Source organism: Enhydra lutris, unplaced genomic scaffold, assembly GCF_002288905.1.
Source record: "Enhydra lutris kenyoni isolate GAN:26980312 unplaced genomic scaffold, ASM228890v2 scaffoldscaffold29, whole genome shotgun sequence".
In the NCBI taxonomy this organism is placed as follows: Eukaryota; Metazoa; Chordata; class Mammalia; order Carnivora; family Mustelidae; genus Enhydra; species Enhydra lutris.
The window spans coordinates 17,890,643-17,918,290 of record NW_019154113.1 but is presented as its reverse complement, the minus strand read 5'-3'; the positions used below and the strand labels follow the sequence as shown (position 1 = coordinate 17,918,290).

General features: G+C 62.6%; 2 protein-coding genes across 3 annotated transcripts; both read left to right on the top strand.

Annotated features, from left to right (window-relative positions):
• Positions 1–5,285: 5,285 nt before the first annotated feature.
• LOC111152580 (furin, paired basic amino acid cleaving enzyme) lies at positions 5,286–16,605 on the top strand. 2 transcript variants are annotated; one of them, XM_022511073.1, is made up of 16 exons: positions 5,286–5,434; positions 9,046–9,382; positions 9,791–9,889; positions 10,012–10,107; positions 10,446–10,574; positions 10,684–10,760; positions 11,030–11,118; positions 11,556–11,728; positions 12,161–12,373; positions 12,660–12,760; positions 12,876–12,979; positions 13,056–13,173; positions 13,282–13,461; positions 13,889–14,013; positions 14,129–14,239; positions 14,439–16,605. In XM_022511073.1, the coding sequence occupies exons 2-16, from the start codon at positions 9,206–9,208 to the stop codon at positions 15,032–15,034; spliced, it is 2,388 nt and encodes a 795-aa protein (XP_022366781.1). In that variant the 5' UTR covers positions 5,286–5,434; positions 9,046–9,205; the 3' UTR covers positions 15,035–16,605. The 2 variants fall into 2 exon arrangements, with proteins under 2 accessions (XP_022366781.1, XP_022366780.1); XM_022511072.1 differs by having other exon boundaries at positions 10,443–10,574.
• An 871-nt stretch (positions 16,606–17,476) lies between these two features.
• LOC111152641 (FES proto-oncogene, tyrosine kinase) lies at positions 17,477–26,666 on the top strand. Its single transcript, XM_022511180.1, has 19 exons — positions 17,477–17,609; positions 18,044–18,259; positions 18,482–18,655; positions 19,996–20,092; positions 20,203–20,386; positions 21,686–21,823; positions 21,898–22,017; positions 22,161–22,283; positions 22,416–22,602; positions 22,724–22,807; positions 23,206–23,415; positions 23,680–23,802; positions 24,190–24,243; positions 24,662–24,780; positions 25,075–25,169; positions 25,252–25,375; positions 25,593–25,750; positions 25,836–25,958; positions 26,340–26,666. The coding sequence occupies exons 2-19, from the start codon at positions 18,053–18,055 to the stop codon at positions 26,480–26,482; spliced, it is 2,463 nt and encodes an 820-aa protein (XP_022366888.1). The 5' UTR covers positions 17,477–17,609; positions 18,044–18,052; the 3' UTR covers positions 26,483–26,666.
• The last annotated feature ends 982 nt before the right edge of the window (positions 26,667–27,648 follow it).

The window sequence follows — 27,648 nt, the reverse complement described above, 5'->3', positions numbered from 1 at the left end:
GCACCCTGCTCGGCCAAGTGCACCCCCTGCCCCAGGCACTAGCGCTGGGGCCTTTAATGGGCAGGTGGCCCCCGTGAGGGTTCTCTGCTCCCCGGGTGTACCGCGCCATGGAGCAAGAGCGCCTGCCCTCTTCCAGTATTAACTTTCTCCCCAGAGATGTTTGTTTTAGGGATTAAAGTTAGTGGAAGAGCCTGTAAGGTCCAGAATCATGTATTTCCTTCCTGGCAGCCAGCACCACGTTTGTCATCTCGTTTCCCCAAGCCCCTGATAATACGGTTCCAAACACATTGCTTTGATAGCATCGTACAAGGGCAGAACTCCAGTGCTTCCCCTGAGGGGGGCCGGGCGCTCCTGGCTTCCCTCCTTTCTGAGGCCAGCCGTGAGGCCCACGATCATCTTCTCTTCTTCTGTTTTCTTCTCAAGTACCACACTGATCTTAAGGACCCCCACGTATAGGTCACAGTCAAGAAACAGGCTAGCGCATGTTCGTAAGTTTTCCAAATAATACCTTCCAAGCACTATGAGTTTAAACAAGTACATTTTAAAAACAGATCAATCGAGATATGATCGACGCACTCTGAACCGCTCGGGTTTAAAGGGTTCCACCTGATCCGTTTTGACATCCGTGCACACCCGGGAAACCCTCCACCCCATCGACATCACGAAGGCTGTCACTCCTAACGCTTCCTCCCACCCCTCCTGGCCCCTCTTCCCCAAGCTGCTACCAATCTGCTTTCTAAATACACATTTAAGGCAAAGCTGTCTCCCTGACCTTAGTGCGATTCCTGGAATTGTTCCTTACCTGGGTTCGGTGTTATCCAAGTGTTACTGAGGAGATGCTGTAGAGACACAGAGGGCTGTTCGCCACGGGGCTTGTCAGTTTCCTCCGTCGCTGCCAGGTGTCTGGGTGCACGGTTCCAGCAGACAATTCCTGCTGCCTCCTGCGCCATTCCCTTACTGAACTCTGGACCAGTGGCTCTCTGCTGGGTGTGACTCTGGCCTCCGCCCCCCAGGGGACATTAGGCAATGTCTGGGGAATTTTTTTTTATGGTTGTCACGGTTGGGTGGTGGTGCCCCTGGGACGCAGTGATTGGAGACCAGCGATAGTGCTAAATATCCTACAATACACAGGACAGGCTCCACAAAAAAAGAATGATCCCGTGGCCTGAGGGGTCAATAGTGCTGATGCTGAGAAACCTCATTCTGGATCCTGACAAACTGATTGGAAAACTCAACGAGAAGTCATGAAAATGGACTTTTTTCGGGGCGCCTGGGTGGCTCAGTTGGTGAAGCGCTGGGCATTCGGCTCGAGTCATGGTCCCAGGGTCCTGGGATGGAGCCCTGCTTGGGGCTCCTTGCTCACCAGGGAGCCTGCTTCTCCCTCTCCGGCTCTCCCTGCTTGTGCTCTCTCTTTCTCTCTCCGTCAAATAAATAAAATCTTTCAAAAAAAAAAAAAAAAGATGAAAATGGACTGTCTTACTTTTCTGGATCAAGAGGGAGAAGGAAGGGCGGGGGTTTGTTGGAGCTGCGAGGCCGTGGGAGGGTGCAGATTTCCAGGGACACTGGTATCCTCACAGGCAGGTCCTTCCAACCACAGCAGAGGCAGTCGCTGGCTTCCTGAGGACAAGCTCTAAGGGACTCCGCGCTTAGGCACCAGGGCTCCCGCATACAGCAGGTGCTCAATGAATGTCTGCCAGGCAAGACTGCACCCAAAGCACCTGTCAGGCGCCCAGCTATGGGTGACACTGGCTGGGCACTGAGGACAAGGAAGAAGACACAAAGTGGGCAGAGGGAAGCCATTAAACCGGTAAGTGACTTGGGGACGTGGCAGAGCCATAAGGCAAAGGTAAGCACAGACCCACCCCAATAACTGGGAAAATGAGGAGGGCTGGCTGTGCTGCGATCCTGTCCCAGCGTGACCAGATGTCAGCACCCAATCATTTCTGGCTCCTCCCCCCACCCACAGACACCCTGTTTGACTGTCATATAAAGGAGGTTTTCCCAAAGTGGTTTAGCCAGAACTGGATAGGCCCTGCCCTGAGACCAGATAGGAGGAGCCTGGCTGTAGCCCCCGGCGGGCGGCGAGGCGCTCAGGATGGACCCCGGGTGTTCAGGCGCTAGCTGGTGAAGTATGGGCGTGCTTTATTCAATTTTGCATGACTTCAAGGTTTAATTATTTTATTAGAAAAGTTACTGTAGACATTCTGGAAAACACAGGTAAGCAAAAAGGAAGAAAACTAAAACTCTCCAAATCCCACCCTCTCAGAGAAAGTACCCGTTAGATTTTGTCAGGGGCCCTTCCGTGCATGCACGGATGGGTTTGATTAAAACCAGGTGTGGGTGCTGCTGTGGAGGGCTCTGAGGTGCCCGAAAGCGGGGAGGAGATCTGGGGAGAAGTGGACCACCCGGAGCACTCAGGGGACATGGGAGCACCGGGGTGGACGGAGTCACAGGATGGTGGTTGCCCTCAGGAGCCTTGCCCCCCAGTTTGAAGGTAAAGAGAGGCCTGGCTGGCTGCAGCCTTCCTCCTTGAGCCTTGCTGGGAAGGTGGGAACCCCCTTTCACAGCCCCTTCATCCCTCAGGCCTTACCCGTCAGGCCCCGCTCTTACCCGCCCCTCCCAGGCCTTCCTGCTCGGGGCTTCTGTCACGTGCTGCTACCATCTTCCCCCTCCGCTGTGTAAAACTGATAACCCGCTCCAGAGAGCCCTGGGCTCTAAAGGCCCTCGGTCAGGGGGGACCCGGCTTCAGGGGCAGCTTCGCTCCCTCAGGCGTTACAGCTTCGCTCCCTCAGGCGTTAAGGCCTCAGGGAAATGTTTGGGCGGGATCAAGAGAACAATACATGCCCCCAGGCCTTGTTTGGGGGAGATAAAGGAAGAAGTTGGCTAACTTGTCCCCAGCTGTGGCAAGGTGGGATTCTCTCCTCTCCGGAGGGAGGCGTCTCAAGGAGAGTGGCTTCCATATTCGTTTTCGCCAAGAGGCCTGTTGTAAAATACGACTGATTGTACGTGAAACTCCCCAGTGGGAGAGGGAGAGAGGTAAAGATGGTCTGGGCAAAGCAAGGACAGCTGCTCACTCGCTCGGTCCTCTCCCCCCTCCTCCCCCCAAGTGATGCACCTCTGAGCCACACGGCTGAAGGAATTGCACTCCTGCCAAAGGCGGGATGGGAGAGGCCGGCCCCTCCGGGGTGGCAGCCATCCGAGACAGGGCGAGCCCCTCCCCCTCCTGAGACCCACGGTGGCACCCCTGGGGCCAGCCTCCGGGAAGGGTGGGGCACCTGGAGGCTGCCAGTCTTGCTCTCTTTCTGCGCTGGCCTTACGTCTAGGCCAGAGGACATGTGGGGGACTCCAAGCCTAAGGTGGGGCTAGCCCTGTCCCAATTTCCTCTCAATGGGGTTCTCTTGCTCATAGACTGAGGAAGAACCATGACTCACTTCCTGCCTCAGTCTGACTGCACAGGCATTGTTCTCCCAAATGGGGCTACCCCAGGGTGGCCCCTAGGAGTCTCAGCTTCTCATGAGGGAAGTTCCCACCCCAAGCGGGAACAAACCAGACTTAGCTCCCAGCCCGACTTTCGGGACCCCGCATCCTAACCAGAGTTTCCAGTTTCTGCAGCATCTGAAAGGGTGTCCCAGTGGTACCTCGTCGCATTCCATGAGGACCATCTCCACTTTACTGAGGAGCCAGCGGAGGCTCTCAGAATGGAGTAACTTGTCTAAGGTGGTGGGGTGTGAAATAGGGCCACGGGGGTCTGAACCGGGCTTACCAGCTGACTTGCCACCTAGTGACGTTAGGGATATTACTTGACCTCTCTGGGCCTCCGTTTCTTCTGTAAAATGTAGACAGTGCTACATAAAAGGTGCCAAAGGAGAATGTATTGTACCCACCTGGTGGGGTTTGTGGGGAGGGAGAAATAAGTTAACACGTGGAAAACAGCCGAGAATAGCTCCTGGCTCCTGGTGAGCGCTGGGCGGTGTTCGGGTTTTGTCATCAACCCCCCCCCTCCGTTTAAGGACGCCAAGGATAGGACTGTGCACAAGGTAGTCTCACAGGGCGCAGGAAAGGATGGGCAGAGACTGCTCTACGACCTTGGAATAACCGAGCCCCGGGAGCTCTTGGCCACATTTCCCCTCTTTTCTTTCTCAGCTCAAGCAGTGGTGGCCTCAGCCAAGTAGCACAGACGTTTTCTAGGGCAGGGACCCAGGGAGGGAGAGGAGCCCGTTGGTATACAGCAAGTAGCTTGGATCAGGTTCTGCCAAAACCCCAGATCTCTCCAGCTCTGAGGCCTGCTAGGTGGGGGGCCTTGGGCAAATTATTTAACTTTGTGCTCCTCAGTTTCCTTATCTGTAAAATGGGATTAATAATGTCGGCTTGGAAGGATTATGTGAATTAAATAATGTATTTAAGAAGGAGGTAACCTAAAGTGATTGTCCCCGGGCTGGGCCATGGTTGGTTTTTTGTTTTTTTTTTTTTTTAAAGGAAAAGGCGTGGGCTGCTGGTTCAGCTTATCCACCTGTCTATATAGATGCACAGTCGTGACTCCTCTAACTGTAGGCCTTGGGAAGGTGTGCCCCGCTCGCTGAGGTCCGACCTCAGGGGGAGCTGCCCCAGGTCGGTCACCCCGGGACACTTAACTGGGTCATGCCCAAATTCCTGGCTCAGGAATGGGGCAGTCGTGAGGGTTCGGGAAAGAGAGGGCCGGCTCCCACGCAATGCAACCGACACTGAGCTCGGAGTACCTCCTCAAGCCCTTGGCAGCCCGAGCCAAGGGTTCCGATTTCTGGTCTCTGCCGCCGCCTGCCCCGGGAGCAATGGGCGCGCAGAGCCGGGAGCGGGGGCGCGGGCAGCTGGGCCCAGGAGGTGGGGGTGTGGGGACGCGCCCGGTGGCCGCCAGGGCTTTGGGATCTCCGGCCCCACTTTTTACCTGCCCCTACCGGGCGCCGGAGGAAGCGGGCGCCCCAGAAGGCCGCAGGGCCTGGGCTCGGGGCCCGGCGCTCTGGGTCCGCGCGGCTCGGGCTCCGAACGCCGGCCAGGGCGCGGGCGGCATGGGCGGCGTGCGCGGCGGGCCGGCGGCGGCGGTGGCGGGCCGGGAGCGCGGAGGTGGCGCCGCGAGGGGGAGGGGCGCGGCGGCGGAGGAGGAGGAGCCCGGGCCGCCGCAGCCGCTGACAGCGACGGGAGTAAACAAGCAGCGCCGCCGGGGCCCGGCCGCTGCCTCCGCCCGCGCTGGAGCCGGAGCCCAGGCCGAGCCCTGCCCCTGGTCGCGGGCCGGGCCGAGGCCGCCCGCCGCGCCTCCCCGCCTCCGCGCGGTGACGCTGCTGCTGGGCGCGGGGACGGCGCCGAGCCCAGGCCCCCCGCCGCGGGGCTCTCCGCTCGGCCGAGGGGCGCCCGAGCCGCCGCGGCGCTCGCCTGGAAAAGTTACCCGCCCGGGCTCCCTCGGGTAAGCAGGCGGGCGCGGGGCCCGGGGAGGCAGCGCGCCCGGCCCGAGGAGGGCCGGCCGGACTGGGCCGCTGTGCCCCGGGAGCGGGCTCCGCGGCCCCGGCGCCCCGGCGGGGGAGGGTCGCGGCCGGCCTGACCCGGGCCCCCAGGCCCCGGCTGCCCGTCCCGGCGTTCGGAACGGGCTCGGGGGCCGGCCCGAGTGTGGAGCCGTGGGGAGCAGGAAGGGCGCCCTGCAGCCCACCTGAGCGCTCCGGGCCCGGCTCGGTCCCCGGCCCCTATCGGGGCCGGTACTTTTCCGCCTGGGGCCGGGGCGAGCCCTCTGACCTCAGGAAGCGCCTGCGGGGCCCCCGCTGGGGGCGGGATGGGGAGAGAATTCCAGAGGCGCCGGGTGCTCCCGCCTCCCCGCTGGCCGCCGGGGGCCGCCGCCGGCTCGCCCACTCCGCCGCCCCGGGGAGGGGGAGGAACGGCGGGTCGCGGGGCGGAAGGGATTATTCCCCGCCCGGCCTCGCCCCCGCCCGCACACCTGGGCTACGGAGACTCAGGTGCGGGTCCCGCGGGCTCCGGGAGACTGGCTCCGGTAGGCGCTGGGGCTGCCTCCCGCCGAGGCCTGGCCCAGGCCCCTTCTGCCCCCGTGGGGTGGCTGGACTGCGGGGCTGCCGGCTCGCCAGACAGGTCTGACAGCAGTCACTGGTCCGGTCTGTGCCTGCTCTCCGCGTGCCCCGCCGGTGGGGAGGGGAGGTGCAGACCCTCTGCCCTGGAGGGTGTTGGAATCCTATTTTTGACTTGGGAAGTGTGAGGGGAACCCAGGTGATGTGGCCTGGTGAGGGCTGGGCAGCTGCGGGCCAGGTGTGGACACAGCGCAGGAGAGTAGCCAAGCTTGACTGTCTCAACCGGAACAGCCCAAATTTTACTGTTTCCTATGTGGGGCTTTCATGTAAGATTGATTTTTAAAAAGGGGTGGGGGTATGTGGCTTAAAAAAAAAAAAGTTGGAAAATCTCAGATCTAGCAGTTTTTACCACCAAGGAAACTGAGGCCCAGAGAGAGTTAGTAACTTGTTTGAGATCACACAGCAAATTAGTTGAGCAGAGACCGAAAATCGGAATTTCGGGGGCGCCTCTCAGTACCTCTAACAGGACCTGGCATAGTGTCTCTGCTAGAAAGACTGAATCCAGTCCACACCAGACCCTCAGTGCCTGGGAAACAGCAGCCCGACGCGGCGGTGGGGGGGTGTAGGTTCAGTTTAACACTTCAGAGCGGCTCTCTGTGTTAGAGGTTCCCGGGACCTCTGGAGAAATGGCTTTTCCCAGGAACACAGCCAGAAAGAGCAGTCCCAGCTCTCTCCGTGGCCACAGCCTAGAGCCCAGTCCCATGTGAGGGGGCATCACAGGAGGCTAGAAATAAAGCAAGCCTGGTGGTTTGGGGAGGGGAGGTTTGAGCTGAACTGGGACTCTGAGGGTGAGTCAGAGTCTGGGATGGGGGTGGGGAGAAGCCCATTCATTCATTGTTCTCAGCGCCTGCTCTTTGGGGAGGAAGGGGGGTGAGAAATCTTCCCTCCCTCCAGGTTGTTGAGGTAGGGATGTCTGGGGGCTTGGGGGCTGTGCGGGAGCCATATCCACAGCTCCCCGTGGCTGGAGATGCTGGGCAGAGGGAGGCAGGCCCTTTCTCCAGGGACTGTTGGGTTGTGCCAGAAGCCTGCTTTCTTTTGGGGGGCTGCAGGGTAATTAAATAGTTGGTTAATCACCTTTAATGCCGACAGCTGCAGCTCCATTCACAGTGTGCTGGAACCCGGGCTGGGCCTCGATGGGCCTGTCTTGATTTGGGGGCTTCGGCAGGGCTCACAGCACTGTGGGCCCGGGCCGGGTCGGGGGGAGGTTTACTTGCCATCTGGACCCGAGAGGTGGCTATTGCAGTGGCCAGAAGAGGCCTTGTCTTGTTCCTACCTGGTTCTGCCTGAAGGGCCCCACATCCACTATTAAGTGAGAGGCTTGGGGTCTCTTCACAGCCTAGGGCCTATGTTTGGCCACCCAGCCATTGCTAAGACTAGCTTTCTGGAAGTTGGACGCCCAAGGCATCACGGGCTTGTCCTGGAGCCCCGTGGACTCTGCCCCGTAACAGGGTGAGGAGGAGCCGTATTGTGGACGCCTCCCGCCATCAGCTGTCAGGTTATTTTGGTGTAAACTGAAAATACCCTGGGAATTGTGTGTTGAGTCCCTCCCAGCCTGCAGGGTGGGACTGTAGGAGCGGCCCTCCCTCCGTGAGGCTGGTCATGGCCAAGGGGAGCCCCTGGAGGGGTGAGGTGTCCCAGTGGTGAGCCTGCCTGTTCAGCGCCCCACAGCCTGGGGCGAGCTGAGGAGCTTCCTTTTTGCCGCCTGGCAGAGTAACCTCCTTTGGGGCTGGGAGTGGTGGGGGCATCCGGGGCCCTTTGGGCAGGCTTTCTGCTCAATGAGCTTGGCACTGAGACAGGATACCTCCAGCGACCCTACTGGGGCCTCCCCGAGCTGCTCCCCACCCCAGGGGCTTGGGTTCTGGCTAGTCAGGGGCCCTGTGTGGGGACAGTTATGTGGCCCCAGACAGAGAGGTCCCGCTGCCTGTTTGCTGAAGGAGGACAAACAACAGGCCGACTATTGATTGAGCCTCACCTTGGCGCTCCTGGCTCAGCAGCCAGTGTTTGCTCTGGCTGCCTGGGCTCAGATGATGCAAGGCTGGTGGGCGTGGAACACAAGGGGGCCACTGGGGGCCCTGCACCCAGGCCTGGGCAGGGCAGGGGGGCCCCAGTGTTCCCCGGGAAACAGCCTAGAAAGAGTCTGGGCCCTACTTTGATGATGGCCACCTGGGGTCTGCCCTTGAAGGGAGGTGAAGCCAGTGGGATCCCCTGTGCTCAGCCCCCCAAGCCCCATCCCTCCCAGGGTCACCCGTTGTTTCTTCCCATGGGGCTGTGGGTCTTTGCCGGTAACTCCCTGTGGCTGTGTCTGCTTTGCTGAACCAGGAGCCCCTGGCGAGCTGGGTAGACACCACCCATTAAAAAACTTTGAAAAGACATTTTGTCAAATATACCTGGGTAATTTGGAAAACATAGAAGGACACAAAGAAGAAAATAACAGTTATTTGTAATCGTCACCATCTTGAGAGAATCGTTGGTTAACGTTTCAGCATGTGTCCTTCCAGATTTTGTTTTGTGGTTCTATATAAATATACATGTAGAAATAGTTCCTTAAAAACAAAATGGGGTCATGTGTACATACTGCTTTATAACCCATCTCTTTTTTACTTTGATTGTGCTGAACATTTATTCTGTGTTGTTTCTGATTCTGGATGACTCAAGCCTGATACTTCATCCCACTTCCGTATTCTTATGTGGAGAGAGGCTTAGGAGCCGTGTGTGTGTGTGTGTGTGTGTGTGTGTGTGTGTGTGTGTGTGTGTGTGTGTGTGTGTGTGTGTTTGGGGGGTTCCATCTGGCTGGCTGGCTGACCTTGGGGGGGCTGGATTCTTACCCGTCTCCCCAGGAGGCCTTTTCAGGCCTAGATTGAGCCCTGGGGCTTGGAAGGCAGCTTTAGCACATGGCTGGGGAGGGACTGACCATCTCCCCCTCTTCCTCCCTTGTTCCCCTCAGAGCTGGCAGCCCTCGTCCCCTCACAGCCCTGCCCCGCTCGGCCCCATGCCCCCGCCAGTCAGCCCCGGGCCACAGGCAGTGAGCAGGCACGTGGGAGCCGAGGCCCTGTGACCAGGCCAAGGAGACGGGGGCTCCGGGGTCCCGGCCACCTGTGCCCCCCATGGAGCTGAGGCCCTGGTTGCTATGGGTGGTAGCAGCGGCAGGAGCCTTGGTCCTGCTGGCCGCCGACGCCCGCGCCCAGAAGGTCTACACCAACACCTGGGCCGTGCACATTCCCGGAGGCCCTGCTGTGGCTGACCGCCTGGCGCGCAAGCACGGCTTCCTCAACTTGGGCCAGGTAGGTGCGCGGACCAGGGCGGACCACCTCTGGCCTTGGCGCAGGACCTTGCTGGGGGTGGGGCTGGCGAGGGCAGGGGTTCGGGCCCCAGGCCCGGGACTGTGGGCTTACCTTGTCAGGACCGTCTGGGTGGTGGCGCATTCTGGGCAGCCGGGGGTGGGGGCGGGTGGGGTTGGAGCAGGGGCTGCCCTCTGGCTTCCAACATAGGTTGTTTGGGAGACCAGACTGTGCCAGGGAGGGTGGGTCCCTCTCTGTCCCCTGCACCCCCTGGCCGGTCCCAGGCCGGGAGCAGATGCCCCCCCCCCGCGTCGTGAGCCTCCCCTTGCAGCCGGTCGTCCACCCCCATCCGCTGCCTCCCCGGGGACTGACAGATGGAAAGCCCGGCTCAGCCTCCCTGCTCTGTCGCAGATCTTCGGCGACTATTACCACTTCTGGCATCGAGCGGTGACAAAGCGGTCCCTGTCGCCTCACCACCCGCGGCACAGCCGGCTGCAGAGGGAGCCTCAAGTGAGTGCACCCCCAGCCCCTCTGGCTGCCACCCTTCCCTTCCCGCTCTCTGGAGCCTCTTGAGTAACACCCCCCCACCCCGCCACCCACACCCTCCCCTGCTTACCCTCACTCCCTCACAGGTACAGTGGCTGGAGCAGCAGGTGGCCAAGCGAAGGACCAAACGGGATGTGTACCAGGAGCCCACGGACCCCAAATTTCCCCAGCAGTGGTACCTGGTATGCAGCCTCCTCGGGTCGTGGGTCCTCCTCCCCCGCAGCAACCATCTGGCCACTGAGGGCTCCCATGGGAGGCTGAGGCTGACATGGAGGCCTCCTATCATCCTTCTTCGTTCTCCCTGCGAGCATTCTCTCCCTGCCCCTTCCTGCTAAGCCTGGGGGGGCTCCCTTCCTGAGTTCTTGACCCTCCCATGGAGCCCAGACGGGCACTGCGGCTGCAGGGGCGGGTGGAGAAGGAGGTTTCGGGGGTGGTGATGGGATTCTTCAGGGTACCCCTGACCCCACACAGCCGACCACATCTTGTAAGTGCTGGGGTGATGGGGCGGGTTTCTCAGCAGTCTGGCGTCACCCAGCGGGACCTGAACGTGAAGGAGGCCTGGGCTCAGGGCTACACAGGTGACGGCATTGTGGTCTCCATTCTGGACGATGGCATCGAGAAGAACCACCCAGACTTGGCAGGCAATTATGTGAGGAGGTGGGGGAGGGAGGCAGTGATCCCGGCGAGGGGTGTCTTGGGGCGGTCCTGTTCTGTCAGTGTGGTCAGACTGTTCCTGACGATGGCCATGTCCTCTCCAGGATCCTGGGGCCAGCTTCGATGTCAATGACCAGGATCCTGACCCCCAGCCTCGGTACACACAGATGAATGACAACAGGTGAGCTATGGCAGGCCCCCTGGTCCCCGCCTGGTGTCTCCTCCCTTCCGCTGAGAAAGCGGGGTCGAGCCCGGATTAAGACCCGCCCCCCGTAGGCTGACATCTCTGTAGTCGCGCTCCAATTCTGGTCAGGGCAGGGGTGGCCGTGCAGCGGAGAGCATGGGAGGGCACAGAGGTCGCAGCTGGAGGGCTGTGCTGCCCTATCCCGTCCCTCAGACTGCCCCGTCACACTCTGTCCCCTGCTAATGCTGTGCTCTTGTCCCCGGCAGGCATGGCACACGGTGTGCCGGCGAGGTGGCTGCCGTGGCCAACAACGGTGTCTGTGGCGTAGGTGTGGCCTACAATGCCCGCATTGGAGGTGGGTGTGGGTCGTGGCCACCCTGTCCTGGGGAGGGCCCTGCGGGGGATTTTGTCCCATCTGGCCAGTGCCCGTCCTATTCCCACCACGGGGCAGTTCCTTAGGGGCTCCCGGACCATGCAGAGCTGAGCCGCCTGTGCTGCAGGCCAGGGTGAGGGCCTCTTAGCAGGAGCCTCCCTGAATCCCTGCCGCCCGCTCTGAGTCCTTGCAGGGCCGGCCTTGGCCCCCACGTGCCCCAGGGAGCGCAGAGGCTCATTCCAGGCCAGGCTGTGTGGTTGAAGGCAGGGTGTGTTCACTTTCTCCCTTCCGGCTCTTGGCCAGCTCCAGCCTCTGCCTTCCCCTGTGTGTCCTCGGGGTGCAGGGCTGGGTGTGCTTTGGGGGTGCCCCGGCGGCTAGACCCATGCAGCATCCCTCTCCTCACCCCCCTCCGCGGCCAGGGGTGCGCATGCTGGACGGCGAGGTGACGGACGCGGTGGAGGCCCGCTCGCTGGGCCTGAACCCCAACCACATCCACATCTACAGCGCTAGCTGGGGCCCCGAGGACGACGGCAAGACTGTGGATGGGCCTGCCCGCCTCGCCGAGGAGGCCTTCTTCCGGGGGGTTAGCCAGGTGCTGTGGGGGTCCCCGCGCAGCCTCCTCGGGCCAGGCCGGGGGCTGTCTGCTCGCTGTCCTAGCTTGCTTCCCCCGTTCTCCTCTTCCTGTTTGTGTATGCTTGCATTACACCTTAATTTTATACGAGGCTTGTTTATTAAAATGTTAATGCCCTAGACAGATAGCAACAGAGAAAAACAAGGGGAAAATCCCCCATCCTTCCAGCTCCTACAGTCCCGGGTCTGGGCACTTTGGCAGCAGCCCAGGTCCGTGGTTCCAGACAGACAGACAGACAGACAGACTTGCCCAAGCGCCCAACCCAGCAGGGGTCTCATGGGGTGCGGAGTAGGGTGACGTGTGCGGATGAGGGGCCCAGTGCCCGGCAGTGCCCTCCCGCCAGGCCTCCCCCGGGCCCCGTCTGCGAGTGACCCCGGCCCACTCTGTCCACAGGGCCGCGGGGGGCTGGGCTCCATCTTTGTGTGGGCCTCAGGGAACGGGGGCCGGGAGCACGACAGCTGCAACTGTGACGGCTACACCAACAGCATCTACACGCTGTCCATCAGCAGCGCCACGCAGCTCGGCAACGTGCCCTGGTACAGCGAGGCCTGCTCGTCCACGCTGGCCACCACATACAGCAGCGGCAACCAGAACGAGAAGCAGATCGTGAGTCCCGCCCCGGGGGCAGGGGGCTGCCCTGAGAAGTGGAGACTCTACGGATGTGTGTGCTTCGAATGGTCTCCAGCCTGGAGCTCGGCCCCTCGAGCCATGGGAAATGGAGATCTGGGGAGGGCCAGGCATTGGCCTGTTCACGGCAAGTGAGCAAGGCAGCGGCTGGGCCCCAGATGTCCTGGCCCTGGCTCCCCAGCCCTCCGTGGGTGCTCTGGGCCTGTGGGCAGAGCAGGGGGCAGGCTGGTGGCCTCTCTAGTACCTCCACCCGTTCTCCTGGTAGGTGACCACAGACTTGCGGCAGAAGTGTACAGAGTCTCACACGGGCACCTCAGCTTCTGCCCCCTTGGCAGCCGGCATCATCGCTCTCACCCTGGAAGCCAAGTAAGTCCGCAGGGGCAGCGACCTCGTCCCCACCAGCGCCCCCTGCAGGACAGCCCTTGGCCTCCGGCCTCTCTCCAGAGAGACTGAGCCCCACCTCTCCCTGCCCCCTTTGCAGTAAGAACCTCACCTGGCGGGACATGCAGCACCTGGTGGTGCAGACCTCGAAGCCCGCCCACCTCAATGCTAACGACTGGGCCACCAATGGTGTGGGCCGGAAAGGTGAGGACAGGGTGGCCCAGCATGCGGGTGGCCTCCCAGCTGCATCCCAGCTGACCCCGTCTTCTCTGCCCCGCAGTGAGCCACTCGTATGGCTACGGGCTTTTGGATGCAGGTGCTATGGTGACCCTGGCCCAGAACTGGACGACGGTGCCCCCCCAGAGGAAATGCATCATCGACATCCTCACTGAGCCCAAGTGAGGCCCGGCCCTGGGCTGGGAGGGGTGGCTGGGGCCTGAGGCTTGCTGGGGATGTGGCCCCGCCCTCCCGGCCAGGCTGGCACACCGTCCCTGCTGTCTGCACAGGGACATCGGGAAGCGGCTGGAGGTGCGCAAGACGGTGACCGCCTGCCTGGGGGAGCCCAGCCACATCACACGGCTGGAACATGCGCAGGCCCGCCTCACCTTGTCCTACAATCGCCGTGGCGACCTGGCCATCCACCTGGTCAGCCCCATGGGCACCCGCTCCACCCTGCTGGCGGCCAGGTGCCTGCCCTCTCCCCTGCCCGGCTTGCCCTGCCCCTCACACTCGCACACGTCCGTTCGTGCACTCACACCCTCCTGGACTTGTCCCAGAGTCTTAGTGGCCACCACGTTCTTCTTGGTGGAGGTGCTGTTGGCACTTCAGGAGGGACAGTTTGGTCCTAGGGACTGTCCCACATCAAAGGAATCCCTGGCTTCTACTCGTTATGTGCCAGTAGGATGCCTTCCCGTGTCCAAACTTTGCACGTTTCCAGAATCTTCTGGTTGAGAACACCTGGCCTACTGGGAAACAACAGCTATGGGCATTTTCAGCCCAGTGGGGTTGGTGCTGCACTGGGGGAGGGTGTATGGTCCACGTGTTGTGGCCTTGGTGTCCCTGGCTGGGGTCTCCCAGAGGCCTCCAACAGTCATAGGCACTCTTCTCCCCCAGGCCACATGACTACTCTGCAGATGGGTTTAACGACTGGGCCTTCATGACAACCCACTCCTGGGACGAGGACCCCTCTGGCGAGTGGGTCCTGGAGATTGAAAACACCAGCGAAGCCAACAACTATGGTACTGGGGATGTGTGAGGACCGCGGGGGGCACAGAAGGGAGCTGGGGGGCCCTGGGATTCTGGGAGCGGTGCCAGTGCTCCCTAACTCTTGCCTCCTCCCCCACCCTGGAATAGGGACGCTGACCAAGTTCACCCTCGTGCTGTATGGCACGGCCCCCGAGGGACCGCACACGCCTCCCGAGAGCAATGGCTGCAAGACCCTTGCGACCAGCCAGGCCTGCGTGGGTCAGTGGTAGTGGCTGTTTCAGGGTTTCGGGGCCTGAGGTTCGAGGGGGTGGGCACGGAGGGAGCCTGTCTTGCAGCCCAGTGCTAGGAGGAAAGGGGTTTGAAGAGAACTCGGGATGACCGCAGTTCTGGGGCTGGAGGCTGCTCGGGGCCGCCTTGCCTGCTTAGCTGACACCCATGTCCCCTCCCCTGCCGGCAGTGTGCGAGGAAGGCTTCTCCCTGCACCAGAAGACCTGTGTCCAGCACTGCCCACCAGGCTTCACGCCCCAAGTCCTCGATACGCACTACAGCACCGAGAACGACGTGGAGACCATCCGGGCCAGCGTCTGTACCCCCTGCCACAGCTCATGTGCCACCTGCCAGGGGCTGGCCCCCACAGACTGCCTCAGCTGCCCCAGCCATGCCTCGCTGGACCCCGTGGAGCAGACGTGCTCCCGACAGAGCCAGAGCAGCCGCGAGTCGCCCCAGCAGCGGCCGCCGCCCCAGAGGCTGCCTGCAGAGGTGGAGGCGGAGCCCCGGCCGCGGGCAGGGCTGTTGCCCTCACACCTGCCCGAGGTGGTGGCTGGCCTCAGCTGCGCCTTCATCGTGCTGGTCTTTGTCACCGTCTTCCTGGTCCTGCAGCTGCGCTCCGGCTTCAGCTTCCGGGGGGTGAAGGTGTACACCATGGACCGCGGCCTCATCTCCTACAAGGGGCTGCCCCCCGAAGCCTGGCAGGAAGAGTGCCCGTCGGACTCAGAAGAGGACGAGGGCCGGGGCGAGAGGACCGCCTTTATCAAAGACCAGAGCGCCCTTTGACGAGCGCCTACTGCCTGCCCCTTCCAGCCCATCCCCTCCTTGGGCACTTTTTAATTCACCAAAGTATTTTTTTATCTTGGGACTGGGTTTGGACCCCAGCTGGGAGGCAAGGGGCAGAGACTGCTTTCCACCCTACCTTCGGGCCCCCTGGCTGCCTGAGGTGGGGCCCCAGGACCAGCTGGGGAGCAGGGGAGGGCCTCACCCCACCTCTAGCACCCCTTCTGCGTGGAGAAAGGAGTGGAACCGTTAGGACAGCTTTCCAAGGTCCAGGCCCCAGCCGGAATCCCTTGCGGAGTGAAGAGGGTCAGCCCGTCTCTTTTGGGATTCCTGACCGAGCTGTAGCTCTTGTCCCTTCCCTGTTCCTCTAAAGCAATAATGGTCCCCATCCAGGCAGCAGGGAGGCTGGCCTAGGGGGTATTTGAAGGAGGAGGCCACCTCTCCAAGGGCTTTTGTATCCCCAACCCTGTCCCCCGAGTCTGGTGAGCCTCTTGAGGAAGTGGTGATCAAAGGAAGGGACCAAGGCAAGGCAGGTGCTTCCAGGTTGCGCCCGCGCGTGTGTGTGTCCCTCTGCCCACCTCCACCACAGCTGGCTGCCCGCCAAGTGTGGCTGGCCCAACCGAGCCCCGTGCTGGTGTCCTGACCACCCTACCTTCTTGGGCCCCCTCCCCTCCTGCCAGGGCCCAAGTCCCTGTTTTCTGAGCCCGGGGCTGCCTGGGCTGTTGGCACTCACAGTCCCGGAGCCCCTGGGTGGGTGGTGGGGAGGGACGGTGGCCCGGCCGGCCTCTCCCACCTCCCACCCGATGCTGCTTTCCCCTGTGGGGATCTCAGGGGCTGTTTGAGGATATATTTTCACTTTGTGATTATTTCACTTTAGATGCTGATTTTTTTTTTTTTTTTGTATTTTTAATGGGGGTAGCAGCTGGACCACCCACCTCCCCACACCCACTGTCCACTCTGCTGTTCCCCCGGCTACCCTGGCCCTGAGGTGTGGGGGGCTGCAGCATGTTGCTGAGGAGTGAGGAGGAGTTGAGCCCCAAGTCCCGAAGAGGCAGGCGGGCAAGCCAGGTGGGCCCTAGGAAAGGGGATTGTGGTGGGAGGGGCAGGCTGTCATCTGTGTCTCAGATGGGGCTCATCGTGCCAAGGGCTCATGGGTCACTGGTTCTCCAAGTGCCAGGGGTGGGCAGGCAGTGGCACTGAGCCCCCTCCAACACTGTGCCCTTGTGGAGAAAGCACTGACCTGTTCTGCCCCCTTAAGTCCCCCTCTTCTGACGTGCCTTTCGCACCCCTCCCATTAGGACAATCAGTCCCCTCCCATCCGGGAGCCCTCTTTTCTTTCTTTCTCCCCTAGCCCTTCCTGGCACCCAGCCACCTGCCCAGGGGTGTCTCCTCCTCTCCCATCCCCCCACCCTTGTGGCCAGCCTGGCTGATTTTGTAAGATACTGGGTTGGTGCCCAGTGATTTTTTTTTTTCTTGTAATTTAAACAGGCCCAGCATTGTTGGTTCTATTTAATGGACACGAGATAATGTTAGAGGTTTTAAAGTGATTAAACGTGCAGACTATGCAAACGAGGCCTGGTCTCCAGCGTGGTGATGCCGCCCGCTTTTCCTAGGACCCTGGGACTGCATCTGGGATGGGGGCGGGGATTAGGGCCAGATGATGACCTGCTTGCCTCCAGGTGGACCCAAGGCTGTCTCCCACGGAGTTCTAGGGCCTCCTTGGGGGAGCGGTGGGCTGTGGAAGGAGGCAGCTGCTGGGACGAAGCCCCACGGTATGGGACATGGGAGCCCCAAGAGGAGGACAAGCAGAGGGCTTCCACTCCCACAGGCCTGCTCTCCAGCAGGGCGGTCCCCCTTGCTCAGGATCTCCCTTGGCTGTAGGGCTGAGGTCTGCGGTGGGGCCTGACTAAAACCAAGATGGATGGTTTTTTGCTGGCCAGTGTCCCGTCAGGAAACTCCATACCTGTCGACTACCCCCCGCCCCCAGCCCCTCTGCCCTAGCCCCTCCGCAGGGACGAGGTTCCCTTGGGACAGAAAGACCCTGCCTCCGGTAGGGGTGGGTGGCGGCTGGCTCCCTAGGACCTGTGCTGGAGAAGGAGGCCTCTCCTCGGGGATATTTACTTGGAAATTTTATTCACATGTTGGCTGGCGCCTGAGCGCTCCTTGGGGAATCCGATGGGGTGGGGAGGCCCGGAGCAGGCTTCCCCCTTCCCCTTCTGGGCCGCCCTGGCCGGGCGCCAGGCCCCCACCGCGCAGCGGCCGCTTCCCCGCGCTCCCGGGCGCTGCCCAGGCCCTGGGGGCGCCGGCAGGCGGCTCTCCGCGCGGCCATTCTTCCCCGGCCCCCTCCTCCCTTCCGTTTCCGCGGCCGCGCGGTGCGCTGGGCAGGGGGGCCGACAGGCGTTGGGGGCGCCGGCCCTCCCGCCCGCCCCTTCCCCTCGCCGGGCCCGCCCCGGCCGGCCAGCCGAAACCGCGGCAGGAGGAAGCCGAATCAGGAACTGGCCAGGGTCGCCCGGGCCGCAGTCGGGCAGGAGTCGTCCCGGAGGTGTCCTCGGCAGCCCCGGAGCAGCTGCCCGCGCGGGTAACTCCTGCCGCGAGGCCCCGAGGCGCACGGGGGACGGGGGGCAGCGGGGGCCGGGGGTGCGGAGTGGGGACACCCCCCGGGCGGGGCGCGCGTGGTACGACAGGGGCCCGGCTCAAGCTGTGTCTGCCCGAAGCCCGGCGGAGGGTCCGGGGCGCGCCGAGCCCCTGAGAAGGGTGCGGGGTAGGAGGGCCTGGGGAGGGAGGGGTCCCCTGGCGCCATGCCTTGGCCGGAGACTCGGGAAGCAAGGAGGGCCGGGCGTCCCAGGCCAAGTTGCCGTTTTGGATCTATGGCTGCATTTCGGAAGGAGAGGACCCCACCTCCTGACCAGCGGCAGCTCCTTTTTGCCGGGCTGCCACCCCCCTCTCTGGCCGGCCCCTCCATCCTCAGCTGCCGCCTTACCCAGCTGTGAACCCTCCTCTCTCTGCCCCCAGGACGGCACCATGGGCTTCTCTTCAGAGCTGTGCAGCGCCCAGGGCCATGGGGCCCTACAGCAGATGCAGGAGGCCGAGCTTCGGCTGCTGGAGGGCATGAGGAAGTGGATGGCCCAGCGGGTCAAGAGCGACAGGGAGTATGCGGGGCTGCTGCACCACATGTCCCTGCAGGACAGTGGGGGCCGGGGCATGAGCCCCAACAGCCCCATCAGCCAGGTGGGGATTCTGGGGGACCGTAGGCCTCCTCGTCCCCTTCCTGCCTTCGACTGAGGAATTTCTGTGGTGCGGGAAGCGGGGATGGTGGGGGGAGAAGGGACAGTTCTGCCTGCCTGCCCCCTTCCCTTCCCAGAGCCCGCTGGGGAGGGTTGGAGGGTTGGCAGGCCCGAGCCAGGGAGCCATTGGCCCCCACTCCCTGTCTCGCCTGTCCCATGTCTACAGTCCTGGGCAGAGATCACCAGCCAGACAGAGGGCCTGAGCCGCTTGCTGAGGCAGCACGCGGAGGATCTGAACTCAGGGCCCCTGAGCAAGCTGGGCTTGCTGATCCGGGAGCGGCAGCAGCTGCGCAAGACCTACAGCGAGCAGTGGCAGCAGTTGCAGCAGGACCTCACCAAGGTGGGCCGGGGGCCCTGGGCTCCCCCTGGCCGTGGCTGCCCAGAGCCGAGAGTAAATGGGCTGGTTTTGCACAAGAGCCCCTGGATTCACGGGGGAAGTGCAAGTCCCTGACCGCAGGCCTGCCCTAGCTTCCGTCCCTCCTCCCCGCTCCTGGGCTGGTCTGTAGCAAGACCCCTCTGCATTTTCTGTCCCCCGAGTGCGTGCCCGAGCCAAGTGCTGGGTGTAAAGGTGAGTGATCCAGCCACTGCCTGCAGGGCACGCAGATCTGTAACCCCCACCCCTCACTGCCCTGCGCCAGCCGGCTCTGAGGCCCGAGAGAGCAGCTGGGGTTGGTCTGTCTGCTGTTGGTCTAGGCGGGCTCCTCACAAGGCGTCAGAGATACCACAAGCAGCAGTGGGGCCCCCACTGTGGGGACACGGAGGTGCGAAGTCAGCCCACCGGCATTTGAACCGGCCCTGCTGCTTGGTCTAGAGGTTGAGCGATTGGAGCGGGTTGGAGGCTGCTGAGCCTGCCCGATTCGGAGTGCTGGTCAGCACCCCTGCGCCACACCCCTTCCACCTGTGCCAAACCCAGCCTTCCCACGGACCCACAGCGGCCCCTGGTGGCCACTGTCCACCCACCGGCAGGCTCCCCAGAAGTGCATCTAATTCGGGGGTCAGCCTGCTTTTATGGGGTACTTTTCCTGGAACCCAGCCATGCCCATTTGTTCATTTTCCCGTTACCTGGGGCTGTTACAGACCTATAGCAACAGAGCTGATTCCGACAGAGACTGAGGAAGTGTTTACCATCTGGCCCTTTAAGAGATTCGTCTCGTCTTTCCTTTAAGTTGTTGTACAGACCGGGAAACTAAGATTTAGAGGAAAGGGAGGGAACTTACCCAAAGGATCCCAGTGCATAAACAGGGGACTGGGATCAGAACTTCGCTCTTGGCCATCCATTGTTCCTGCCACCAGGAACAGAATTTGCAGGAGTTGATGCAAAGTGAAAATGCGGGGCCTCTTGTCAAAAAATTATGAAGAGTTTCAAGATGGCACCAACAGAGCGTTAAACCAAGCCCTGGCCACACGTGCCTCCAGGTACCACTCTAGGTCAAGGAGGGCCAGGTGGAGCCTGCCCAGCGCCCCTCTCTGCCTGTCCCAGGCTCCTGCCCTCACGCCAGCTCCTCTGCTCTCACTTCAGCAGCAGTGTTGGGCCCCAGAGGCCTGCAGGCCCTTCCCGGAGGACAGACAAGGTTGCGTGGCCCGCCAGGACTGCGGGACCCTTGCAGGGCTTCACCTCAGGCTGAACTCTCCTGGGCCCGGGGACCTGTTAGCCCATGCTGGCCCCTCGTCTCTCCCCAGGCCCACAGCCAGGACATCGAGAAGCTGAAGAGCCAGTACCGAGTCCTGGCACGGGACAGCGCCCAGGCCAGACGCAAGTACCAGGAGGCCAGCAAAGGTGTGTGGCTTCCCTTCCTGGGAGAGAGGGAATCCCAAGCCAGCCCTGACCCCCCCATGGGGGCCTGTCCTTCTGTGCCGTCCCCCACGACCCCTCCCTGCCCCCCGCAGACAAGGACCGAGACAAGGCCAAAGACAAGTATGTGCGCAGCCTGTGGAAGCTGTTTGCTCATCACAACCGCTACGTGCTGGGTGTTCGGGCTGCGCAGCTGCACCACCAGCACCACCACCGGCTCCTGCTCCCCGGCCTGCTACAGTCACTGCAGGACCTGCACCAGGAGATGGCCTGCATCCTGTAAGCCGCAGCCCCAGCCGCCCCTGCCCTGCCCTAAGCCCCACCGCCAGCCCCAGAGGCCAAGTCTGCCCTCGGGAGCAGGTGCTGGGCTGAGATGTGGAGTCCGCCGGCTGGTGTCTGGGTCGTGCTTTTCCAGGGTCCCTCTTGCAAGGTGTTCTTGTATGAACGGAGCACTATTCTAGGCTCTGGGGTACAGCAGGGAACAACACAGACAAGAGCATCTGTCCTCTAGGGTCATTCACGGTACCGGAGAGAGAAAAGAGTAATGACAAGGGGCAGCATGTGTGGGATGGCAGTAAGTGGTATAGAGAAAGGCAGGGGAGGGGAGGCGGGCAGGGAGGAGGGAGAGCTTTCCATAGAGTGCTCTGGGAAAGCCTCAGAGATACCCAGGTGAATGGGGGTGGACGGGATGTTTGGAGAAAGACCGTTCCAGAAAGAGGGAAACGCAGGTGCGCAGGCTCTGGGGTGGGAGAGTGCCTGAAATCCCGGGAGCGGCAGGGCAGCCAGTGCAGGCCAGGCAGAGGGAGGGGAGGGCCAGAGCAGGCTGCAAGGTCGGACAGGTCCAGGTTTGGGGCACTGCCGGGTGATGGAGGGGCCAGCAGGCCTTTGGGGGACTTGGGTGCTGCTGTGTGGGGGAGAGAATTCACGGGGCCAGGCCGGGGGCTGTTGCAGGGGTGCGGATTGCTGGGCCAGCGCCATCTCCGTAGGGGTACTCCCAAGGTGGAGCCGGGCCGGTTCTTCACGAACCAGAAGTGAGGTGTGAGATGGTGTCTGGGGAAGCTGGAGTTTCCGCTGACTTATGTGGACAGGAAGGAGAGAAAAGGAGACAGGAGTTTGCCTTTCAACTCCAGGGGTTATGGTGTCTCAGGGACATCTGGCAGGACGTTCGTGTAGGTGCGTGGCTGTGTGAGGCTGCAGCTCCGGGAGGGCCTGGGACTGGACATGTGGGTGCAGGGCCAGCAGCACGGCAGAGCCCAGAGCCCCCCAGCGTGGGGCTGGCGGCCCGGGACAGGTGCACCTGTACTTGCATTTACCGAGCAGTCCGCGCATACCACATGCTCTGCACCCCAGCTCTTATTGGGTCCTTATCACAAGGCCCAGCGTCCCCATGACGCACATGGGGAAGCGGAGATAAGGGAGACATTGAGTAACTTGCCTGTGGTCATTTATTTGGCTGGTAAATGAGAGGGAGGGGGAGGCTCAAGCACTGGCCCCTCCAAAGCCAGCGTCAGGGGCCCCACGCTGCCCAGCCTGGCCTGGCCCGAGGCCCCACTGACCGGGGCTCCTGTCTGGGGGCAGGAAGGAGATCCTGCAGGAGTACCTGGAGATTAGCAGCCTGGTGCAGGACGAGGTGGCAGCCATTCACCTGGAGATGGCTGCAGCGGTCGCCCGCATCCAGCCCGAGGCCGAGTACCAAGGCTTCCTGCGACAGTATGGGTAAGCCCCTCCTTGCTCCTGCCGGGCACCAGGGCTTCTAGCCCGTTTGCTGACGGGGCACTGTCGCCCCAAAGGTCCACACCTGACATCCCGCCCTGTGTCACCTTCGATGAGTCACTGCTGGAGGAGGGCGAGCCGCTGGCCGCGGGGGAGCTGCAGCTGAACGAGCTGACCGTGGAGAGCGTGCGGCACACGTGCGTGGGGCCGGGACTGGGCTGGGGGGAGGGGCAGGGGCAGCGGACGCCACCTCTGCGGAGCTGCGGCCCACCAGCCTCGCTTGGCTCCGCGGCGGTGCATCTGAGGGGCCCGGCTCACACGGCCCTTCCTTCGGGCACAGGCTGACCTCAGTGACAGATGAACTGGCCGCGGCCACGGAGACGGTGCTCAGCCGGCAGGAGGCGGTCACCGAGCTGCAGCGTGACCTCTGGAATGAGGAGCAGAACACCCATCCCCGGGAGCGGTGAGCGCTTCGCCCACCCACGGCTCGCCCACAGCAGCTTCCTGGCCTGCCCGCCCCCTCCGCCGCCCGCTGGGCCGACCCAGGGCTGAGCCCCTCTCCCCTCCCCGCCCCGTCGCCCCCCATCCCCCGCAGGGTGCAGCTGCTGGCCAAGAAGCAGGTGTTGCAGGAGGCGCTGCAGGGGCTGCAGGTGGCTCTGTGCAGCCAGGCTAAGCTGCAGGCCCAGCAGGAGCTGCTGCAGGCCACGCTGGAGCAGCTGGGCCCCGGGGAGCCCCCGCCCGTGCTGCTCCTGCAGGACGACCGCCACTCCACGTCGTCCTCGGTGAGCTGCCTGCCACCACCTACCCTGCCGGCCTCGCCCGCCCGTCCCGGGACGCGCTCCTCACGTTTGCCCTCCCCCTCCCCAAGCCTGGCCACCCGCTGACGTCTGTCCCTGGCCTCAGGAGCAGGAGCGAGAAGGGGGAAGGACACCCACCCTGGAGATCCTTAAGAGCCACATCTCGGGAATCTTCCGCCCCAAGTTCTCGGTGAGTGGAGCCCAGCCTGGGCCTGCAGCTCTGCCCTTCTCCAAGAGGTGGGCCAGGCCAGGGGTCTCCGACATGTACCGCTAGGCAATGTGTGCTGCAGCCTTGGTACCCCCGGCTGTCCCTGCTCCGGGAGTAGTTGGGCAGCGGGGGCCTGGAGGAGAAGGCAGAAGCCTGGTTTGAGATCAGCCGGCCTGGGCTCCCCCTCCCAGCTCTGCCTAGAGCGAGCCTGACTCCATCTGTCGTTGGCTCCCAGGGCTCTAATGGCACGTGGGTGGTTTGTGAGGACGAGGGACATATGTGAGTGAGAGAGAGACCCCAGCTGACCCTTGTCTGTCCTGGTGGCCTCCCCTGGCAAACTGGTGGAATGACCTTTCCTCGCCGCCCCCAATCCCCGCCAGCTCCCTCCACCCCTACAGCTCGTGCCAGAGGTGCAGAAGCCGCTGCACGAGCAGCTGTGGTACCACGGGGCCATCCCACGGACAGAGGTGGCTGAGCTACTGACACACTCCGGGGACTTCCTGGTGCGAGAGAGTCAGGGCAAGCAGGAGTACGTGCTGTCTGTGCTGTGGGACGGCCAGCCCCGGCACTTCATCATCCAGTCCACTGACGTGAGTGGGGCTGCCCTCTGGCGTTCCCTGCCTCGCCCCCCGCCCGCCTCCGCAGGGGAATGGCCTTGGGACGGCAGGAACTGGCTGCTGCGTCCGCTGCTTCCTTGGCAGAGCTGAAAGGGGCCGCGGAGAGCACCCCGTCTGTGCTGCAAGCTCAGGTTTTCTGCATGGGTGCCCCCCCAAAGGAGGGCTCCAGGCTTGCAGTGCAGGTGCTCCCCCCCCCCCAAGAGGAGGCCGTTGACCCTGGGTTCCCCTGCCCCGCAGAACCTATACCGACTGGAAGGAGACGGCTTTCCCAGCATCCCCTTGCTCATCGACCACCTGCTGCGCTCCCAGCAGCCCCTCACCAAGAAGAGCGGTATCGTCCTGAACAGGGCTGTGCCCAAGGTGAGCCTGTGCCCGGCCCTGCCATGCCACCAGGCCACACAGCGTCAGAGCAGGAAGGGTTTCCCAGGTTCCTGTCTATATGGGGGTGCAACGTGATTTCACCCTCCTCGGGGCCAGCTTCCCTCTAGGTTTGGAATCTCAAGGCCGTGCCCATTCCATGGGACACACGCATACACACAGAGCTGAGTCTCCCTCATTGAGGGCAACTGCCTGGTCCCCAAAGTCTTCTAAGTGTGATCCTGAGACTGTCCAACCCGCATTTTTCAGACCAATAAACCGAAGTGCTAAGAAATGAAAAACAGCATTGGTGGGGGACGTTTGGTCCCTTGCAGGGCCCAGCACCCATCCCCTCACCGACTTCCGACCCCCCTTCCCCTCCCTCCCCAGGACAAGTGGGTGCTAAACCACGAGGACCTGGTGTTGGGGGAGCAGATTGGGCGGGTGAGTTGCGTGCCCTTATTTTCCGTCCACCACTTCCGTCAGCATCCCCATGCCTCCTCGCCCCACCCAGGCCCTTTCTCCTCAGGGGCAATACCCATGAGCCATAAAATATCTCCTAAGGAAAGAGTTACTTCCTTAAGAATCAGAATGGGTTTTCAATCCAAGGGAAAGATCTAGGGGTTTTCTGTGTCACTTCTCCCTGTGAATGTGGCACGTCTGAGGTAACCTTTTCTCCCTATCCCGTGCACACCCCCTTGGCTCCCCCCACCCAGGGGGTAGACGCCTGTGGAGCACGGCTGAGCAGTCTGGGTTTGGGGACAGTGAAGGGTGGGTGGGGACAAGATGAGGGCCAGCCCCTGGGAGTGAGGAAGAGGACCCTGGTCTGGGGACAACTGGTAGGAGCCTGGCGCCCTTTCAGGGGAACTTCGGTGAAGTGTTCAGTGGACGCCTGAGGGCCGACAATACTCTGGTGGCCGTGAAGTCTTGTCGGGAGACGCTCCCACCTGACCTCAAGGCCAAGTTTCTGCAGGAAGCAAGGTGTGTGATAAAGCAACAACCCCACAGTTCCACATACAGGGTGTTCCTCTGTGCTTGGCATGAGGTGACATGCTCGGCTTAATCTTCATGCCCCTCACCCCGTACTGCACAGGTGGTACCCCCGCCTAGTGCCAAGGGGTAGAGGCCCAGTGGCCCACCTGAGGGAAGGTGTCTGGGTCTGCTGGCCTCACAGGCCATGCTCTCTTCATCTGCTGCCTTCTCCCGTCTTCCCTCGGTCTCCCTGGGGCTCCTGGGGTTCCCCGAGCCAGGGTGCTAAGTGGTGCTGCCCCCCAGGATTCTGAAGCAGTACAACCACCCCAACATCGTGCGTCTCATTGGCGTCTGCACCCAGAAGCAGCCCATCTACATTGTCATGGAGCTCGTGCAGGGTGAGCCGAGGAAGCTGGCCTACGGCTTTCAGGGGGAAGCAGCCGCCCATGGCTCACCTGGTCTCCTGCTGCCCACCCCCAGGGGGCGACTTCCTGACCTTCCTGCGGACGGAGGGCTCCCGCCTGCGGATGAAGACCTTGCTGCAGATGGTGGGGGACGCGGCCGCAGGCATGGAGTACCTGGAGAGCAAGTGCTGCATCCACCGGTGAGAGCTGAGAGGGCCCCCCCACCGCGGCCTGGACACCATCTCTCCCCTCCCCCCCCCCAGGGCAGGCATGGACTCCAGGCCTGGCGGCTGCCTGTCCCCCGTACACCAGGGGCTGGGGCTGGTGAGCAGCTCTGTCCAAGGCCGTGCCTGGAGCGCGGGGTTGGGCAGGGGCCGTGGCTGCATGGACACTGTCCCCCTTCCCGCCCCCACCCAGGGACCTGGCGGCTCGGAACTGCCTGGTGACAGAGAAGAACGTCCTGAAGATCAGTGACTTCGGGATGTCCCGGGAGGAGGCCGATGGGATCTATGCAGCCTCTGGGGGCCTCAGACAAGTCCCGGTGAAGTGGACGGCTCCGGAGGCTCTTAACTACGGTAGCGGGGCCTTTCCCCGGGCGCCCCACGGCTGAGCCCTCACTGCGGCTGCGCGCGGGGCCGCTCACGCCCGCCCTCCCCGCAGGACGCTACTCCTCCGAGAGCGACGTGTGGAGCTTCGGGATCCTGCTCTGGGAGGCCTTCAGCCTGGGGGCCCCCCCGTACCCCAACCTCAGCAACCAGCAGACGCGGGAGTTTGTGGAAAAGGGTAAGGCGTCCCCGCACGGTGGCCACTTTGGACCCACGCGGTTCTCCCGAGGCTCGGGCGGGGCTCCCCAGGGTCCCCGACCACCCTGAGGGCAGAGCGAGGGTCATCCCGGGGCCGCCACCAGAGGCCCAGCGCTGTCGCGCTAACCCGTCGCCACAAGGGCGGGAGGGCTTCCCGCGTCCCTCCTACTACGAACAATCAGGCCAGCAGAGCCGGCTGCGTGCTGTGGGACCGGGGTCAGAGCCTCTGCGCCCTCGGGGCCCTTGAGGAGCGGCGCCCACGGGGGCGCAAGCAGCTCCCCGTGCTCCGGGAGCACCCCGGGGGCTGCGGGTCCCCCGCCCACTCCTCACGGCTGCCGGGCCCCCGTGCCTGTCCCCACAGGGGGCCGCCTGCCCTGCCCCGAGCTGTGCCCCGACGCCGTGTTCCGGCTCATGGAGCAGTGCTGGGCCTACGAGCCCGCGCAGCGGCCCGGCTTCGGCGCCATCTCCCAGGAGCTGCAGAGCATCCGGAAGCGGCACCGGTGAGGCCGGCCCGGCTCCCGCCCGCGGCCTCTGCCCGCCAGCTCGTGCCTCCCGCCCTGCGGCTCCCGCGGCCGGTCGCCTCCTCCCCGGCCCGGCCCCGGGCCCTCCCCACTCCGTGCTGCGGGCAGCCACGCAGCTCCGGTGGGTCGGCCCGTCCCGGTGGAGATAATAAAACCACTTGTGTCCACTGAGTGCTCTTGGCATGTGCGCTCCTCCGGAGGGCAGGCCTGAGGAGGAGGAGGCGGTCCCGTGCTGTGGCCGTGGGGAAGGGGGGGACCGGCAGTGTCTGCGGGTCACAGCTGACCTGGTCCGTAGCCCATGGATGCGAGACACGGGGGAGAGGGAGACCATCTACAGGCTTCTGGCAGTGGCCGTGTCCTTCCTGAAGGAGGGTCGCGGGCAGTGGGGCAGAACTGCGGGAACAGTGGGGAGTTTGGAGACTTCGCTTCTGAGGGGCCTGTGGGGATGAAGGTGTGACACAGAAGTCTAGAAGCCCTGGATGGGTCTGGTGGCTCAGTGGGTTAAGCGTCTCCCTTGGGCTCGGGTCATAATCCCTGGGATCCCGGGATGGAGCCCCACATTGGTCTCTCTGCTCAGCAGGGAGCCTGCTTCTCCCTTTGCCCCTCCCCCTCTGTGCTCTCTCTCTGACAAATAAATTTTAAAAAATAAAATAAAATAAAGAAGTCTAGAAGCCCAAATGGAGGCAAAGCCTGGCCACTGATGTTGGAAAGTCACTAGCTGACAAATGTCGGAGTAGCTGACATGATGATGTGTGTGACAGTCATAAGAGACTCAGGGGAGAGGCGAGGGGAGTCAGGGAAAGCGAGTCTCCCTTAAAGGGGGCTGGGGTGACTGAAGAAAGAGAACATGCTTCCCAGGGAGCTCATCCATCAAGACAAGTCTACTGAGCAACGGGGTTGCAGGGCAGGGAGCTCTCACCTCCTCCTCTAGGTCCATAAAGACCCCCGAAATCTATAAAATCATCAGAAACTTTCCCAGAGAAGGGCACAAAGAACAAACTGAAAAACAGAAACCGGGAAGGATCTCTTGCTCCCAAGAACAAGGCAACAAGAACTTTGAGGTAAAATGGCCTTCCCTTGAGAAAGCTGAGGAAGTAGTTCACATCTATTTTTGACAGAGATAAAAAAAAAAAACTGTAACTTGTGTAA